Raw genomic sequence first — 14,609 nt, 5'->3', positions numbered from 1 at the left:
AGCTTACTTTCCACTGTGTCAATTAAAAGACAGGAATTCCAAACCAAAAGAACAGCCTGTAATTAGGTACTGAGATTAAGCATATTACAGTAAGTACTACAGTTTCCACTAACAGTGCAGGATTTAGCCTGGGATCTACTCGAGACCAAAAATTCTTTAACGTTACAGACTAAAAATTAGAAATTAAAAATATGAGAATTTTCACTGAGATTATATTATAGTATATATTTTTTATTATAAATACGTTCTGTGATAGCTGTTCATGATACATTTCTTTAAAAAAAGTTTAAATTCACATGCCAGTATTTACAGTTTTTCTAACAGCACTTAAAAATCTTTAAACAAACCCCATAATTTTTAACTACAAAAAATTTCTGCTAACATGCTATGAAGCATATTAAATATCAAGATGGAGGCAAATGGGCAGCTTTTTTGAACTTTTGTTATTTTTATGACACATATAAGAAAACCACTTATCACAGTAAATATCATCTCTATCAATTAACTTCAAAAGCTACTTTCAAGTACTCCCAGTCTGTTTTGCTAAGTGGTTGTCTTTCAAAATAATGATCTATTAAAAAATGACACATGCTGTTCTACAAGCACTGCTTAATTCATAGAAAGTAGATTTTTAAGCACGTGTTGCGAAATGAGGGTTACAGTGAATATAGCAACCTACTTTAAATATTATCACAGAAAAATAAAGGACTCTTGGTCCCCAATTTTTTTTCACATAGTTCTATAAATTAAAGAGCCCTTATTGGCAATTTGGGTTATTATCAATTTTTTTTGTTGTTTAGTTTTACAAAGAATGAAAATAGTGATACACTTGGAGAGGTAACAGTCACAAAGGTGAATGTAAAATACATTACTTTTGCTGAATACTACATACATGAACTTCAACTGTAACTCTTAAAATTTACGTTTAGATGTTGGCATTGAAATTTTTTGGAGGGAGGAGTTTGTAATTTATATGGTAAGACAGTTCCTTGGGTATTCTGCTGAAATATTTGGTAAATATTACTTGTTTTCTTAGCTTTACATTTCCACTCAACTTCCAACTAAAATGCATTGGCATCAGATCTCTGAATTCTCTAACCCTTTAGAAGATGTTTCGTTACATACACTTTTGGTTTTGTCTCTCATCTTTTCAGCTGAAATCCAGTATTTACCTGTCAACCTACACTGTTCCGAAAACAAGCCTGTTGCTTCAAAAAAATGTAATGTTTGAAGCATACTGCTAAAATCTAGCACAGATAGCTTAGCCCACGACTCAACAGGACAGCAGATCAAGATTTATGTGGCTTCATATGATATCAAAAATACTGCAACTACCTGACAATTTGCACTGACTTAAGGAATTGTAACTTTACTGTTTTAAAAGTGTTTCAAAATTCTCCAGTGAGTTAACTGAAATCTGGATTGTGTATCACCTACCTGAAACACTTAACTAGATGCTGCCCACATCTGTAATAAAAATGCCATCTGCATAAACTTTGTATCTCAACTGTTGAACTACGCAGAAATGCGATCAGGCCCACAGCCAAAGCAGTACTGTTTGGTGACCTAAGACTGCACAGTTCCAGTAGGAATGATTTTAGATTCATGATCTCATGTAATTACTCTGCGTTTTTTGTAATTTGGACAAGGAAATATTTTCAAAAAGGGAAGAAATATTTCCACAATTGCTAGGACATAAGACAGCATAAAACAACTTTGAGCTATACTCTCCGATGCTAACCAACCAGTCATTCTCCTAAATATTTTTTGTAACAATCAATCTCTTCCAATGAATTATGTTCTCTGAAGATACATTCCGTAAACGAATCATACTTTAATCAGCTGATAAGCCTGTTTTATATGCTTGTGTTATCGAATGGGAAACTTTCACACTAAAATTAACATCATAGAAGTCTAATGCAATAAGGCTCTGGTTTCACAAAATAAAAAGTAGACTAATCAGCTAAGAAAACAATTTAAAAAAATTTAAAAAATCAGTATCCTCCTAATTTTTACTACAGGTAAAAATGTCAACTTACCAGACTTGTGCTTCTTGTGTTTTGCTTTCTTTTTAATTATAAACAACTTGTTCTGGATCTCAGATTTATAAGATTTGAATGGATGAAGATGAATCTCACGCTTCCTTTGCAAGTCATCAAATTTTCTCTGCAGATTTTCATTTAGAATATCCTTCAACTTCTTTTTTTTCTTTTTCTTCTTTTTTGCCCGCAACTTACTTATTTTCTTATTATTTCGCAGTGAGTTCTCTAGCATTGTTTCTTTAGCAGATTCGTGGTAATCCATGTCTTGGTTGTCATTATGAGTGCCATTAACATGCATCTGGCAAGTTTTCAGTGTGTTCTCCTTAAATGGACTGATCTCAGCTTTTACTCTGGCCATTTCAGCACAACCTTGTCCATTCTCCACAGCCCTTATTTCTCCTGAGCTAGAGTGACCACCCACACCAACAATCTCTCCTGAACTAATCGAAGTTCTCAAGTTTTCTTTACAGCAACCAGTTTTTTTGATGTCGCACATTCTTGAGGTCTTGATACCAGAGTTAATCTTTATCTCCTCTGTAGACAGTCTAAAGCTACCTAAATGTGGGTTTTTTTCTGGACAGGTAACAACAGACTCCATACTTTTCCCTACTTCTGTCTTGGAATTATGTAGCAACTCTTCTGTACCACCAGAACTGACCTCCCCATTGCTTTTGCTTACATATTCATGTTTTACTTTCTCCAATTTAATACGTGACACTTTTTTAACTTTGATGGGAGGAGATGGGAATTCAGGAGCCTGAAAAGGTTTTTGTTTGTAAATCCGAACGTCTGCACCACAGAACTGTGGAAAATGAACATATGCATTCTCCAAGTAGTCATAACCAAGAATTACTTCTCTGCATTCATGGATAGGCTGCCCTAGCACTGCATCCTGAACATCCTTTTGTGTTTCATACACGAAATCACAGAGACCTTTGAGCAGCCACACTTTTTGGTAGAATGGTAGCTCATGAAATGGTTTTTCCTCCAAGGGATTAACATCTCCAAGGACTTTGAAAAACTGGGGACACAACCCAAGTTTTTCTGCAGAGCTATTAGGATTGTCAGTCTGCCCTACAACAGTGTACCAGTGTTGTACTTTCTGTCTGAGCGCTGCTTCCCAAGTCCTGTAAGAAAGAGTAGGCCTGCGATGTAACGTAGATCTGCGATGAGGAGGACTTAACAAAGAAGTCATTATTTTAGATAAAAAAGCATTGCACTGAGGCATCAGAAGACAACGTTCCAATTCATAGAATACTATTTCAGGTAAATTTAAAATCTGTTGTGCTAAACAAAGAAAATGACCAATAGCTGGAATCTCCCACATTGTCTCCATCCTTGTAGGTGCTGCTTGAGCTAAAAGTGACTTTTCCCATTCTTCTATTTCTTTCTGACTAGCTTCTTCTGCTTCTTTTCTTTCTTGGTCTCTCAGCCTATTAAAAGAAAGTTCATGAAAATTCAGATATCAAGTGAATGAAAACAAACTGAGGAGAAAAAAATCAGAACTACAGCATAACATACTTATATTGAAGTAATAAAGAACACAGCACATAAAGTTTTAATTCAGTTTATCTTACTTTGGATTACACAATGCATCACTGCACCAAAATGGGAAATTATAGTCCTTTAATTCTATCACCATTTGCTTAAAAAAGGGGAAAAGGTAAGAAAAAAACCTGGCAGATATCAGCAGTTTGGGTGGTTTAGATTTTTTTAAAAAAAGTATTCCCTTCCCCAACCTCTTTTTGGCAAGATCAAGTATTTCCAACAAACTATTCATATAAAAATCTCTGAAACCATATTCCAGATAAGTCTTGCTTTCAAATGGTTGCCCTGTGGCTTGTGTTACCTACCCTGTAACCTCCTTCTTCAGTACACAAGTATACATGCCTAACTGTTAACTACTTCATTCACATACAAAAGCCATTTACCCTCCCACCCATAGGCATGTTACTAGTTGGTTTGCAATGGTGGTCAAAAAGGAAACAAGTATCAGGATGCATGAAGAATGTGATGGAAAATAACACCAGAAATAAAATGTCATTACATTAATAAATGGTTTGCCCTCACCTGAAAAACTGTATTCAGTTCTGGTCCCCCTATCTAAAAAAAGGATAGAGCAGAAATAGTGGGTATTCAGAGAAAGAGGTTATTGGTAATCACAGGCCTGTAAAAACTTCTGGAAAATCTGGGACTCTACACAAAACACAAGCAAGGGGAAACATGACCGCCATCTACAAAACTAACACGATAGACTGGGAACTTCTATTTACTTTTATTTGTAAATTCATAATTAAATTTAAAGGCAGTAAGTTTAAGAGGAAGAAATGCTTCCACTTCAGATAATCAATCACGTGTAGCTTATCATCTAACCTAGTAGAACACAGGATATGTTAATTTAGATCCAAAGTGAAAAACAGGACATCTGCATGAATCACAGGAATATCAAGGGTTACCAGTGACAGGAGGCATTTTTCTTTAATGTTGCAATGGTAAAGTAACATTTTTGCCCGGAGGCATGACCAGATTCCAAAAGACAGGATGAGGATATAGCTGTACTTACAGAAAGATTTCTATAGAGCTCATCCAAAGCTTCTCATATCTTTTTCTCTGAAGCTTTCATCACTGACCGCTGCTGTCAGTATTGACTGTCGTATATCACTAATGTGACCTGTTACCGGAATTTACATGTCCTTATTTCCAAATTGCTAACCTCCAATTATATTTCTTTGTATACATGTAGGAAATAAATGCCATGTATCCAATGAAAGCAACAATGCTTTCCAAATTCAGCCAAAGAGTAAGAGTACATTAAAATCTTTCTTTTGACAACAGGAAGCTAATAGTGGCTTCCAGCATAAAGAATGTGCATTTGAAGCATTAAGTATTGACTAGATATCTCAGCAATGTAAAAATTGCTACAAACCTAGCTTAGTCCACTTTTTAGCATCAATGCAGGAGAAATGTGCCATGACCACACACTTAAAATTTGCATCCTCTGTGTATGTAAAATGACATATAATACAGAAAGATGCCACTGAATGCTTTATCTTATATAATTAAATTTCAAGTGACTTGTTACCATAATTTGAACAGAAATTTTTAATACCACATCCTTGTTATTTATGTGCCTAACAAATGCAGAAACATAGATTCATGTGAAACATAAAATTAAAATGTAAAAGCAAACAGGTCAGTAAATTCTCAACTTCACTCTCGCAAAGCAGCATTAATTTAACCATATAATGGATGGGATCTGAAGACAAAATCCCACTTTGCAGCACTAATTTAAACATATAATGAACATGTTCTAACAACAAAATCCCATTTGCCATTCTAGGTGAATGAACCAGTAAATTAAACAATAATACTTGCACAGGTAAAGTGAGAATTTTTAAAATTCTGAGTTTTGTCCTATTTCCACGCATTAGTATTGCATTAATATAATAAATAAAAATAAATAAAAAGAATAAATAAAAACAAACAACTTACAAGTGGGGCAGAGGAATAAACGACAGTAAGTAAAAAGTGTTCTGAAAAATAAATTTCAAAGCACTCCTGAACCTCACTCCCTCCTAACTGTAAAACATACCTCCAAATAACCTGCTGCCTCCAAAAGGTGTGAACTCTACTAAAATAGTATTGAAATAAGCTTAAATTTGAATAGATAGACAGTGAGATAGAGTATTTGTAGCAACAATCACATTTCAGTATCATTTAATAAAAATACAGGCTGTAGATGATCTAAAAATACTGTCTTTGCAAGCAGTTCCAACTTACCATCAATTAATTATTTTAATTAAGGTAGAATTATGAAAATAAATAAAATACCCTAGATGCACCTCTGTCTTGTACTCCATAAAATGACAATTGTTATACTATTTGAAAGATCTTTTTACAAAGAAAAACATATGTTGTTTCCCTTGCAAAAAGTTTGTCTTTTTATTTTAAAGCTATCATTTCATCACAATATCTGTAGTCATTCCACATGCAGTAGACATTCAAGAGAAAATGTAAATAATAGCACACTTTCATATCATCATTATTGAGGTCTTCCTACTAGCTGCCTGCCTTTTGGAGTGCATAGCTTTTTCCTGGGGTGTTTTTTTTGAGAGAGAGGAGGGGGATGAAAAGGGGAGAGAAGGTGGGGCAAGGGAGCAGGGGTGTAGGGATTTGGGAGAGAAAGAGAAACAGATATTTAGCAGTACTAAAACCCTTACACTGAGAAATTCTCTGGACAAACATACTTGGCTTTTACACTGACAGCAACTGTAAAAAAACGTGTTGTTCCATACTTCTATTTACATTTATCAGGAATACATTTGCAGACATGTATTGTGTTTACAACAACAACACAAAACTATTCTAAGGTCAGACTAACAAAGGACATACTCCTAGAACATGTCTGCAGCAGTTGTTTCGCATCTCTTGAGTGGATAAAACCATGGCACCTGGCCTTAAAACTCAGCAGACATGCTCTCCAAGCAGAGATACCACCTAAACCAGAGTCCAGATGTAACTCCCCACTTTTCTAACCATTTTCTGTCTTCAGACAGCAGATGCATCTCACCAGCTAATTCCTTCTAATAACAAGAGATTTCTCTTGGAGGGGAGAGGTGGCAAAGACTAGATACTTTCCCCCCACCCTCAACTACCACTTTTAACCCACTTAAATTTTGAGTAATTTTTCACAGGTAAAAGGTAAGGTATTGGAACTCAGATGACAAGGCACAGGGCACTGTTTTAATTCTACAGTATCTTGTTTCTACAAAGTTTCTTTTAAAAAATAAACTAGAAAGCTACATACAAAATAGCAGTATTATGCATTATTCTAAATTAAATCAAGATTTAATGGTCAGAAGAAATTAAATTTGGAGATGCTCATGTGACCTTAACTCTGTATCTGTAAGGTCTTACATCATATTATGACATACTCTATATTTTTCTATAGGAACTAGTTCATTCCATGCTCACATCCACATAAAAGGCAAAATCGACTGTGTAAGAATACCTTATTCCACAATCTGCGAATTTAAATTACTAACTTGCAACCGAAACTGAATGCTTTAAATGTGTTAATGAACATGTCTAAAACTTATCCCAGGATCACGTTTTCAGGCATGGTAAAGACATAGAGCTGCCTAGCATAATTTTCCACAAACCAAAGTCATACAGACACTTAATTCCCATTGAAATCAACCAGTTAATTACCTGTCATTCACTGGTGGTTTTAAACATTTCAGTAGGAATCCACCTCTATGTTTCAGTATCTAAATGCCTCTAAATAGGCAAGCATTTCCATTTATATAATAATTCCACAATTATTTATTGTTAACTAGTATGTTACTGAATTAGCATGTAACCAAGCCGCTGAGTAGAACTTCATGGAAACAGAACTAATTATCCAAAGATGATATTCAATACTCTGATAATTAGAACAAATGAAAAAAAGGAAAGCTTATTACAAGACTGACAAGAAAAGTAAGTCAGATGTTGTTATAAATATACTTGGGGAGGGAAAAGTGCTTTTGCTGCTGTACAGAAACTATTAGCTGCAAAATAGTGAGATCAGCTTTGCAAAGACATCTCAGTTTTTACATGTTGAGTCTAGCATGATGAATGTATCACTTGGGGGAAGTTATAAAACATTAAATAAAGAAAAAATTAAATAGATTGTGCAAGAAATGGATAAACTACAAGAAAGAAAAAGAGAACTCTCTACAAAGGATACCTGTATAACAAAAATAACGAAAGGATTTAGGGTAGGATTTCCCATGAAGTTAACTACAGAAAAGAGGATAAAAACCATGTCATGATATTTTGCCAAAATACGCAGTTGAAAAAAAGCCTGTAAAATCAATTTCTAGGATTTTGGGGGAAAAAAAAAATCAAAAGTGTTTTAAAGATTTCACTTACTGCAGTTCTTTGTACTCATCATAAGATGCCTGTGCCTTACCAGATTATCTAAAGCAAAGGATTAGATATTAAGTTGGACTTCAACAGCCAATTTCTTTAGGTATGAGACTAAGTTTTGTAGAAGGGCACTTGCATTTGCAACCTTACTTACCTGGGGCTGAAAGTATGTAACTCCTAGCGAGGCAGTTAAACAGTCTAAATGAAGATAATTGCTAGCTAGAAAGTACATGTATGCTGAGTGGTGAGCTGGATGGCCAGAAAGTGAGCACTTTTTCATGTTCCTTATAACTCATCTGTAAGTTGGGTGAGCAGCAGGTGCTGGCTATCCAAACACAACTGATTTGCCACCACACAAGAAGTTATACTACCACACTACACACAATTTTATGGTGAAAAACAGCAGCAGTGCAAGATCAGGATGAATGTTCAGTATGGCAGAAATTAAAATCCTAAATAGTTTACCCACTCGTTTGAGTTGACCATCACAGTCATTCATAACTATACTCTTGACACAGGACAGCCTACATTACAGCAACAAATTTTGACACTCATTCTCTTACAACTGTGATGAAAGATTAAGTGAAACAATAAATAATAATAATCAATAAAATAATCTGTATGCACTAAAGTAGTGCTTTAGTTCTAAGAATACGGTTTACACACCTGCAATACATTATAATAAATAGGATTTTTGCATTAACATTTTGCAGCCTGAAAAAGATGTGGATAATTTCTCAGAATCACGTATCTTTACTTGAGTTTTCCTTGCAGATCTAGTATAACCCAAGAGGTATAAATGAAATTTCAGTTCAGCAAACTTAATTTTATTACAAAAAAAATGAGGAGTGAAAGCCAAATTCAGTAATGAAAATGCACATTTGCCAATGGACCAAGGCCGTAGCTCTAAGGAATACTGCAATGGAGTTATCAAAAGGAGAGCACCATGGATCCCCATTAAACTACCCAAGTCTGCAATCTTGCACGTAGTTTTGAAAGTTATCTATTCTGTACCAATGTCAGTGCGTCAAACTTCTGAAAAAAAGAGAAGCTGAATAACAATTTTCTCTTCTTAACAAATAACAATATATTCAACATAATCTGTATTTTAGCAATAATCCAAACTAAGTTTAGGAATCACAGAATGGTCAGGGCTGGAAAGGACCTCTGGAGGTCATCTAGTCCAAACCCCCTGCCAAAGCAGGGTCACCTACAGCAAGTTGCATAGGATCACGTCCAGATGGGTTTTGAATATGTCCAGAGAAGGAGACTTCACAGCCTCTCTGAGCAGCCTGTTCAGTGCTTTGTCACCCTCAGTGTTTGTTTCAGTTTGTGTCTGTTGCCTCTTCACCTGTTGCTGGGCATCACTGAAAACAGTCTGGCCTCACGCTCTTGACACTCATCCTTAAGGTATTTATAAGCATTGATCACATCCCCTCTGTCTTCTCCAGGCTGAACAGACCCAGTTCTCTCAGCCTTTCCTCATAAGGGAGATGCTCCAGTCCCCTCATCATCTTCATTGCCTTCCGCTGGACTTTCTCCAGTAGCTCCTTGTCTTTCCTGAACTGGGGAGCCCAGAACTGGACACAGCACTCCAAATGTGGCCTCACCAGGGCAGAGTAGAGGGGGAGGATAACCTCCCTTGACCTGCTGGCCACACTCTTCCTAATGCACTCCAAGACACCATTGCATTTCTTGGCACATTGCTGGCTCATGGTCAACGTGTTGTCCATCAGCACGTCCTCCTCTGCTGAGCTGCCTTCCAGCAGGTCAACCCCCAGCCTGTACTGGTGCATGGGGTTATTCCTCACGAGGTGCAGGACTCTACACTTGCCTGTGTTCATCAGGTTCCTCTCCCCCCAACTCTCCAGCCTGTCCTGGTCTCGCTGAATGGCAGCGCAGGCTTCTGGTGTATCAGCCACTCCTCCCAGTTTTGTATCATCAGTGAACTTGCTGAGGGTACACTCTGTCCCTTCATCCAGGTCACTGATGAACCAGTTAAACAAGACTGGACTCAGAACTGACCCTGGGGAACACCACCACCTACAGGCCTCCAACTAGAGTCTACGCCGCTAATCATAACCCTCTGAGCTCTGCCATTCAGCCAGTTCTCAGTCCACCTCACTGTCCACTCATCTAACCCACACTTCTTGAGCTTACCTATGAGGATGTTATGGGAGACAGTGTCAAAAACCTTGCTGAAATCAAGGTAGACAACGTCCACTGCTCTCCCCTCATCTACTCAGCCAGTCATGCCATCGTAGAAGGCCATTCAGATTGGTCAAGCATAATTCACCCTTGTTGAATCCATGTTGACTACTTCTGATAACCTTCTTTTCCTCCAGCTGCTTAGAGAGGACATCCAGAACAAGCTGCTCCATCACTTTTCCAGGGATGGAGGTGAGGCTGACTGGCCTGTAGTTTCCTGGGTCCTCCTTCTTGCCCTTTTTGAAGACTGGACATAGGCTTTCCTTTTTCATAAAATACCTCTACGATGTATTTTTGGAACATTTGCATTTTGGTGACTTGGGAAACAACTGGTACAGAGAGGTCCAAGTTGCTTTGAAAACATGGTGGATCCATTAGGAAATAAGAAGATATCTGAAGCATGATTATTTGAAAGATCAATAAAGTCAAAGAAATACTCAATCAGCTATCTACTGACACAAAGAAATACTCAATCAGCTATCTACTGACACAAAGAAATATTCAATCAGCTATCTACTGACACAAAGAAATATTCAATCAGCTATCTACTGACACATTTTTATTGCTTTCTAGTAAGTAACATAGTTCAAAATTTTAGGGCACAAAGAGGCAAGGTAGTTGTGGTCTTTTTCTGTTATTGTACAACATTGTGTAGAATCAACTACCATGGACTATCCTTCACACAGGACCTGGGACTTTTGAGTAAATCCAGATAAATGGATTGAACCATTAATTACTACAGTTTTGGAGGAACATGCTTAAAACAGATGTACGAAAGCAAAATTTTTATTTCATCAGGTAATATGTAATAAATTTATGAAAACCACAAAATCCCACAGAGTTAATTACACACACATTCTAAATTTGTTACCTAACTGACAAGCTGAAATGCCACATCTGTGAGATAACAGGAGTGGCACTGGCAGAGATAATTTGCTTCTGGCTATCAGTAAGGGAAGCAGTGACAAGATCACAGAATTAGACTCTACTTAAGCATTCTGGTAGTTTTTAATCTAATTGTCGCATGGAAAACAGCCCAAGGAGAGGTATGATAAACCATGACTGAGCTAACAGGAAATTGCTCTGGATGGTTTCAGTTACTATTAAAAGTTTCACAATCCTAAAATAACAGCAGTCTTAATTTATTTTAAAGCTTATACGACTTTAGCCATTTTTTAAAGAAGGTGGTAAATCAAAACCTAATTTCTTGCTTTGTGGATGTGCTGTACTGAAGTCCTAGGTTCATTCATGAACTTAAGACAAAGAGTATAATATTTACCTAAACCAGCCTTAAGAAGCTCGCCTCTGTAGAAAACTAGGAAGACATAATTATTTAAAACTAAAACAAAACAGTTTTGCCTATTACCTCTTTTCCTCTTTTGCTCTCAGCTGTTCCTCTTGTCTTAGAACCTGAACCATCACAGACTCAAACATGCCTGTTGGCAAGCCTACTAAATTGCGTGGTGTGGAACGACGTCTCGTTGAAATGCATGCTGTTCCTTTCTCATCTTCCAGCCCATAGCATCCTCTAGAAGTTACAGCTATCGATGTTTTCTCTCTTAAATGCCTAGAAGAAAAAAGCAAGCCAATTCACAACTACAATTCCCCTTACCAACAGCACTTCAGTACACTACCACCCATAGATCAAGCATATTTACTCAGAAAAAAGCAGTTATTTTTCACTTGCCATTTTTCCCACTCTGAAAGTTGCTTTACGAAATTTTAAACTTAAAACTGACAAGCTAACATAAGCTATGTTTTCACACCTGTTAAAAATGGTGGACATTTATCTCAAGTAACCAAATATTATTTGGAGACTGAATTTCCTATATTAATTTATAAATATTTGGAAAGAAAATACTTCCACAAGATCTGAGATAAGAAACTATCAACTATCATTTTTAGAGGACACCTAAAAATACTGAAAAAAATAAATATGCACTTGTTGGTTTGGGTTCGGGGTGTGCGTGTTAAACAGCAACTTAATTTTGTTAAAAATTAAAAAAGATGAAAAGCATAACACTACAAATTTGGTTGTAAAGTTATGTTTCATCTTACACTGTTTCAAGATACTCCAGCAAAACCGGTATAAGAAGTAACATTCTATCACATAACCTCTGAAAACATTTGAGGAGAGGAGGAAAAATCCAACTTCCATTCAAAAGCAACCTCCATTCTAAGGTAATTTTCTGTGGTTTGTAATATCTGAGTATCATACAGTCAACATTGATCACTTCCCTTGAGTCACTTGATGGGGATCATTGAGCTAAATACTACTCTGTAATGATGCAAGAATGATTATTCCAAGCAGCAGTTCTTGAATTTTATTTTACTAATAAAATTAGTTCTGTTAAATACTTAAAACAAATCAAGATCAAAAATTGTAAGAGAACGTTGAGACTTCTAGATTCCATAATCCTTTCTATATATAGCTCTCAGAAACTTTTACCAAGCCAGTGCATATATTGAAAAAATCTTTACAAATCTCTGAAGAGTTAATATAGGAGAAATTCACTGTATACTGAGCTAGTATTATTTTTAGCCAGTTTAATATTTCTTAATATTTATTTGAACAAAGACTGTGCATTTGTGAAAGAATGACAACAGCAGCTGAAATCTTTTAGTAAATATGTATGTTGCTATTTGACCACACAGTACATAAATTGACTTCATTTTCTAATGGAGTTTCTAATAAAAAGGCATTGAGCATTCTCATGTCCTACCGAATCCAATGAGTACAGCGTACAATTCAGTAAACAGTCCTCCACAAAATGCCCTTCAATTCAATATAGTTGAGATGTTACAGTCACACAACACACAGAAATTAACTTGGCACAAACCTTCCAAGCTGCATTTACTTAGCTACTTATTTGCCAGCAGTAACTCTTTTAAACCAGGAATTCTGTTTGTTTTTTTTTTTTAAATCAAATTTTACTTAAGCAAACTAGCAACATTCATGCCCCGTTAGGTTCACCTCCTTCCCTTCTACTCCCAAACTGTCTCAAAACTGCTGTTATGCAAAACCAGTTTCAAATATAGTGTTGCTACACCAACACAGAATACACTCGGTCTGTCTTACTCAGTTGAGTTCGGCACCACGCTCCTCAAGTGTTTCTACTACACAAGCAAGGTTCTTCTTACCAGCTGGCAGCTAATGCTCTGTGTCACTAGCAAGTTTAAGGTTGATAGACATGCACAGCTTTATGCATTTCCCAATGCTGTTCCTTCTTCACGTTCACCCTTTGCCAAACAATCCTCTTGGTTTTTACATGCAAAATACCATGTCACTCAGAAGACTCGTGGACCCTTCATTGTAACGAGCTACTACAGTTTTCTGAATATGACTAAACTAAGCCTGTATCAAACTCATGAGAAAGTATGTATTTCAGTTATGATTTAAACTGGGCTTTCTACTATATAGCTTTACAGCTTTCTATGCTTCAGCTGCTTTGGCTGTTAAACAGGTTCCTGCCAGGGAATTCTATTTAAATATATCACAATTTCCATTTTGCCATTAAGACTATAATATACCAACCTTTACATTTCATTTTATGATTATCAAAAAATACGCCACTTCAAAGCAGGTACTTTGGCTCAAGATTTTATTCCTACTTAAAGACAGTAAAAATTTCAGAGACTGTAAAAATAACAGTTTTAAAGATCCAGATGTTCATACAGAGTTTGGGTAGTTTCACTTGCTTTTGACAGCATAAAATAAAGAAAGGAGCATTTGACATCTCATCTAAACAAGTGTGCCTCCATGTTCATAAAAGGCTTCTTTCAGAAGGAAAATCTTAGCCAGGAAATGCTGTGTCCTATTTTGCATTTTGGTATTTTTGGGTTTGGAATCTCCACAGCATTTTGAATTAAGATTTGAATACCTCCCAGTAGGAAACATTCCTCTTTGTGGGAGTAATGAGAGTTTAAGTGTTTCATTGTGGTTTTTTTAAAAAACATGGAAATGGTATTTTTTACATGAAGAAACACACGCTACTGTTCTACTTTATGTAAACAGCATCTGGCGGGGCCTCTATAGAGTTTTCTACACCTACCGGGACAGCAGCGCCAGCTTCTGTTCCAGCATCATCTCCAGCTTCTGGGCCTGTTTGGAAAGCCAGTGATCTACACCATGCAGCCGGTAACATGTCTCCAGCATTAGCCGGAAGTCACCCACGAAGTCTGCTATCCCTGTGTACTGTCCACTGGAAAATTTCTCTTCCATCTTCAACAGCCACATACCAGCTGGCGACTGCTGAGAGGACTGACTGCTGTTCTGACCCGAGAGGGAGCCAGCTCCTTCTTCCCCGATGCATGCCTGATCCGCGAGGGGCTTCAAAAACGGTGCTGTCAGCGGTCGGTACTTCTCCAGGAGAAACTCGCGCAAGATGCGGTATCCCTGCTGCAGCTCGGAATTCAGGCTCTGCTCCCAGGTGCAGCCGCTGCTCT

At 36.8% G+C, this 14,609-nt stretch overlaps 1 protein-coding gene across 1 annotated transcript; it reads right to left on the bottom strand.

The window, feature by feature from the left end:
* Positions 1-2,039: 2,039 nt before the first annotated feature.
* On the bottom strand, positions 2,040-14,604 carry LOC104156621 (uncharacterized protein KIAA2026-like; the record flags this gene model as incomplete). The annotated part of the gene is made up of 3 exons (XM_009705509.1): positions 2,040-3,475; positions 11,530-11,730; positions 14,216-14,604. Coding segments are annotated over 3 exons (2,026 nt in total), but the record flags the coding sequence as incomplete, so codon positions are not given.
* Between the last annotated feature and the right edge of the window lie 5 nt (positions 14,605-14,609).

This window comes from Cariama cristata, unplaced genomic scaffold, assembly GCF_000690535.1.
Source record: "Cariama cristata isolate BGI_N322 unplaced genomic scaffold, ASM69053v1 scaffold8350, whole genome shotgun sequence".
Lineage (NCBI taxonomy): Eukaryota > Metazoa > Chordata > Aves > Cariamiformes > Cariamidae > Cariama > Cariama cristata.
Note: the sequence above shows the minus strand (reverse complement) of the source record. Positions and strands in the feature narration are given on the sequence as shown.